General features: G+C 56.5%; 2 protein-coding genes across 3 annotated transcripts in view; one reads left to right on the forward strand and one right to left on the reverse strand.

The window, feature by feature from the left end:
- The window catches only part of EIF3K (eukaryotic translation initiation factor 3 subunit K), a 14,887-nt gene extending 14,039 nt beyond the window's left edge, over window positions 1–848 (reverse strand). Inside the window, exon 1 of the mRNA XM_017506583.2 lies at window positions 596–848. Within this exon, the coding sequence (XP_017362072.1) occupies window positions 596–654 (59 nt within the window). The 5' untranslated portion in view covers window positions 655–848. The remainder of the gene's footprint in view (window positions 1–595) is intronic.
- A 667-nt stretch (window positions 849–1,515) lies between these two features.
- The window catches only part of MAP4K1 (mitogen-activated protein kinase kinase kinase kinase 1), a 25,598-nt gene continuing 23,240 nt past the window's right edge, over window positions 1,516–3,873 (forward strand). Inside the window, exons 1-4 of one of the 2 annotated variants that reach the window (XM_017506581.2) lie at window positions 1,516–2,118; window positions 2,291–2,348; window positions 2,464–2,554; window positions 3,595–3,659. In XM_017506581.2, coding sequence (XP_017362070.1) covers window positions 2,020–2,118; window positions 2,291–2,348; window positions 2,464–2,554; window positions 3,595–3,659 — 313 coding nt within the window. In that variant the 5' untranslated portion in view covers window positions 1,516–2,019. The remainder of the gene's footprint in view (window positions 2,119–2,290; window positions 2,349–2,463; window positions 2,555–3,594; window positions 3,660–3,873) is intronic. The other variant, XM_017506579.2, reaches the window with a different exon arrangement.

Raw genomic sequence — 3,873 nt, forward strand, 5'->3', positions numbered from 1 at the left:
CACCGCAACCTCCGCCTCCTGGGTTCAGGCAATTCTCCTGCCTCAGCCTCCTGAGTAGCTGGGATTACAGGCATGCGCCACCATGCCCAGCTAATTTTTTGTATTTTTAGTGGAGACGGGGTTTCACCATGTTGACCAGGATGGTCTCGATCTCTTGACCTCGTGATCCACCCGCCTCGGCCTCCCAAAGTGCCGGGATTACAGGCGTGAGCCACCGCGCCCGGCCAGATTCTCTCGCTTTAAGACCTTTGCAGTGCTGTACCTCCCTCCCTCCATGCCTTCCTCTCTCTCTCTTTCCCTTTCTCTCTGTCTCTTTCTTTCAGGGACGGCGGTGTCGCTAGCTATGTTGCCCAGGCTGGTCTCGAACTCCTGGGCTCAAGCGACCTGCCTGCCGCGGCCTCCCAAAGTGCTGAAATCACAGACGTGAACTACTGCGCCCAGCTCAGTGCCGTTTCTTTAGCATCTCCTCTTCCAGGAGGATAGAGAAACCCCACACCGCGGCCAGCCCAGGTTCCTGACCACCCCCTTGCTGTCTCCAGAAAACCCTCTCCTCCACCCCGCATGGCCACCCCGCTCCCTCCGGCCGAGCTCAGACCTGTCGATACCCTTGAGCAACTTGCCCACGTTGGCTCTCATCTGCTCAAACATCGCCATGACTACTGTCGCCTTTCACAACCGGGGCTGGAGGCTAACACCGGCTGGGCACGGCGTCCTCGAAAACGGGAAAAGGAAGAGGCAGTGGAAACGGAAACGACGTCTTGTTGTCGTTCCAGCTCCTTGGGGGCAGTGACGGGAAAGGCTCTCGCAGCAGCCGCCACACTTTCCGGCAGCAATGAGACTTCGTCGCAGGCGCAATTGGCGCGTGCGCATTCGCTCCACTCGCGCTGGACGGACAGCGTGAGAAAAAGCCTACTGTATCCTAGTGCGCAGGCTCCTCTCGTGGCGCGGGGGCGGAGCTAAGGTTTTCCCGGGCCTCACAGTCCCAGTTCCAGTGCCGGGGGCGCGGGAGCGTGCGCACGCAAAGTCTCCGGGAAGCAGCCGGAGCTCTGGCGGCGTGCGCGCGCGTTGTATTGCGTGCGGTCATAAAGCCACCGATCCCTGCGGGAATGCACGCAGCAGCCCTCCCTTTAGGTCATGGCCAAGTTCCGAGGGAGATGCCCTCTGAGGTCCCTCTTGCCTCAGGCCTGGGCCCCCGGGGCAATATCCTGAGCTCTCCAGTTTCAAGTCCCGGCCCTTGGTCCCCAGCTCCAGGAGGAGGGTCGCACAAAGTTGTTGTTCTCTGCCGGCAAGGGCTGGGGTGAGGGCTCCTGGGCTTCCCCGGATCGCGCCCCGTCTCCATTAGGTTCCGGTCTTGGAGCTGAGGGCGAGCGTCCCATCTGCACAGCCATGAATTATATATTATATTCAGGTTCTGTACACTGCAGGCGTACAAAATGCAGCTATGTGCCATGTATGTGCAAGTATATGGCCTGGGTACATCCACGTGTACCCAGGTGCACACAGATATCCAGGCATATGCACGTCTACACGCCTGCGCACTGCAGAGGAGGTAACCTAAGTGCACGTATGTGCCAGGTGAACAGGCATGAACACTGCATAGCCATCCCTATGCAGACTTGCCGCCTTCAGGTTGTGGCCAAACCTTCAAGCACCCCGCAGAGGTTTAGCCATTCTAGGAGACGGGGGCGGGGGTTCCAAGGCACCCCTCATCCCAAGTTACGATTAAGATCATTTGCATCACATTTACATCCAGCCCCGGGCCTTGGGGGTTAAGGATGGTCCCTTGGGTCCCAAGACGAGCTGCTCCTCAGAGGCTCTCAGAGCCCAGGGGACGGGGGTGGAGCCCGTTGCACAGCCCTGCAGTGCAGCTGGGGCAGGAAGCGAGAGTGGGGTGGAGGGAGGCCACAGCCCGCGGAGGCAAGGCGGGTGCAGGGCTTCTGGGGACGGAGGGAGGTGCCAGAACTTGAGCCCTGAGGCCCTTCTGGCCCCTGGGCGCAGGCCCAGCTCCGGCCCCCAGGGATGGACCTCGTGGACCCTGACATTTTCAATAGAGACCCCCGGGACCACTACGACCTGCTGCAGCGACTGGGTGGCGGCACATATGGGGAAGTCTTTAAGGTGAGGAAGCCCCTCCATCCCCAGCACCCTTAAACCAGTGACCTTTAAGGCAAGGCCTCGGTAGGGAGGAGGCTGCAAGAGGGGGGTCCCAGTCCTTGGCCTTGACTCAGGGATGCTGAGGAGAGACTCCGGCAAATGGAGCCTGCCTGACTGCCAACTTCCCCTTTGCAAGGCTCGAGACAAGGTGTCGGGGGACCTGGTGGCACTGAAGATGGTGAAGATGGAGCCTGGTGAGGAGGGAATCCGGAGCTCCTTCCCCACGTCCCCAGCTTGGCCTCCTGGGAGACTGGGATCACCTCCCGTAGCTCTCTCTGTGCAAGCTGCCTTTTCTCTCCCGCCCTCCAGACGACGATGTCTCCACCCTTCAGAAGGAAATCCTCATGTTGAAAACTTGCCGGCACGCTAACATCGTGGCCTACCATGGGAGTTATCTCTGGTGATGAACCTCAGACCCACCCTGGCACCCAGCCCAGCCCCTAACTCGGAGCCCCTGTTTCTTGATGGGGGCACCCTCAGTTCTTTCTTGTTTTTTTTGAGACGAAGTCTTGCCCTGTTGCCCAGCCTGGAACACAGTGGTGCCATCTCGGCTCACTGCAACCTCCATCTCCCGGATTCAAGCAGCCTCCTGAGCAGCTGGGATTACAGGCACCTGCCACCACAGCCAAATAATTTGTGTATTTTTAGTAGAGCAGGGTTTCACCATGTTGGCCAGCCTGGTCTTGAACTCTTGTCCTCCTAATCCACCTGCCTCAGCCACCCAAAGTGTTGGGATTACAGGCGTGAGCCACCGTGCCTGGCCTTGACACCCTCAGTTCTCCCCATAACCCAACCTCCCATCCTGGGCTCCTATTTTTAACTGGCCTAACCCTACCCTGATCCCACTCCTAAGTCCCACTTTTCTGACCAGAGCAGCCTCTAATCTAATCTCCAATCCTGAATTCCCATTTCTGACCAAGAGTACACCAAACTGATCTCTTCATAACGGAATCTGAAATCAACCTCCTTGAAACCAATCTCTCATCATTCTGCCCTTGGGTTCCCCCAGTTTCAGGCTCTACTCCTTTAATTTAAACTCCTAAATTCCCTGATCCCCAAATTAATATTCCGGATGCCCCAATAATGACCTCTGCTCCCCAGAACAGGTGGCCTGGGCCCCTCTATCCCCTCTAAACCTCCACAACCCGTGAGATCTCTGCCCTGTCTCCTGGGTTGGCATGGGACGGCAGAGGGGTCCCACCCAAAGACCTAGGTTCGAATTGAGTTGCCCTACACACATTTCCTCTCTGAGCCTTAACTTCCTCGTCTGTAAAATGGGAATGAAACAGCCTCACTCTGGTAGACAGGAGAGATGGAGCGATGAGAGCTGTTACTTTAAAGTTCTTACTGAACTAGAACAAGACAGAAGCAAACCAGGGGCTTTCCTGGAAATAAGAATGTATTACTGCTATTACTATTCTTATTCTTGAACCACTGCAGGTTGCAGAAACTCTGGATCTGCATGGAATTCTGTGGGGCTGGTTCTCTCCAGGACATCTACCAAGGTTAGAGAAAGGACAAAGGACCCAGGCACCCCTCCCACCCCCATGCCCTCACCCCCAAATTCACCTCTTCTGTTTCTGTGTGTGTGTGTCTCATGGAAACTGTCTTTCTGGGCCATGTTTCAAATTAGTGGGCTCAACTGATCCTCTTGCCTTAAGATCCCAAAGTGTTGACAGGCTTGACCCACTGTGCCTGCTTTTTTTTTTTTTTTTTTTT

The sequence above is a fragment of the Cebus imitator genome, unplaced genomic scaffold (genome assembly GCF_001604975.1).
Source record: "Cebus imitator isolate Cc_AM_T3 unplaced genomic scaffold, Cebus_imitator-1.0 Scaffold356, whole genome shotgun sequence".
NCBI classification, from domain to species: domain Eukaryota; kingdom Metazoa; phylum Chordata; class Mammalia; order Primates; family Cebidae; genus Cebus; species Cebus imitator.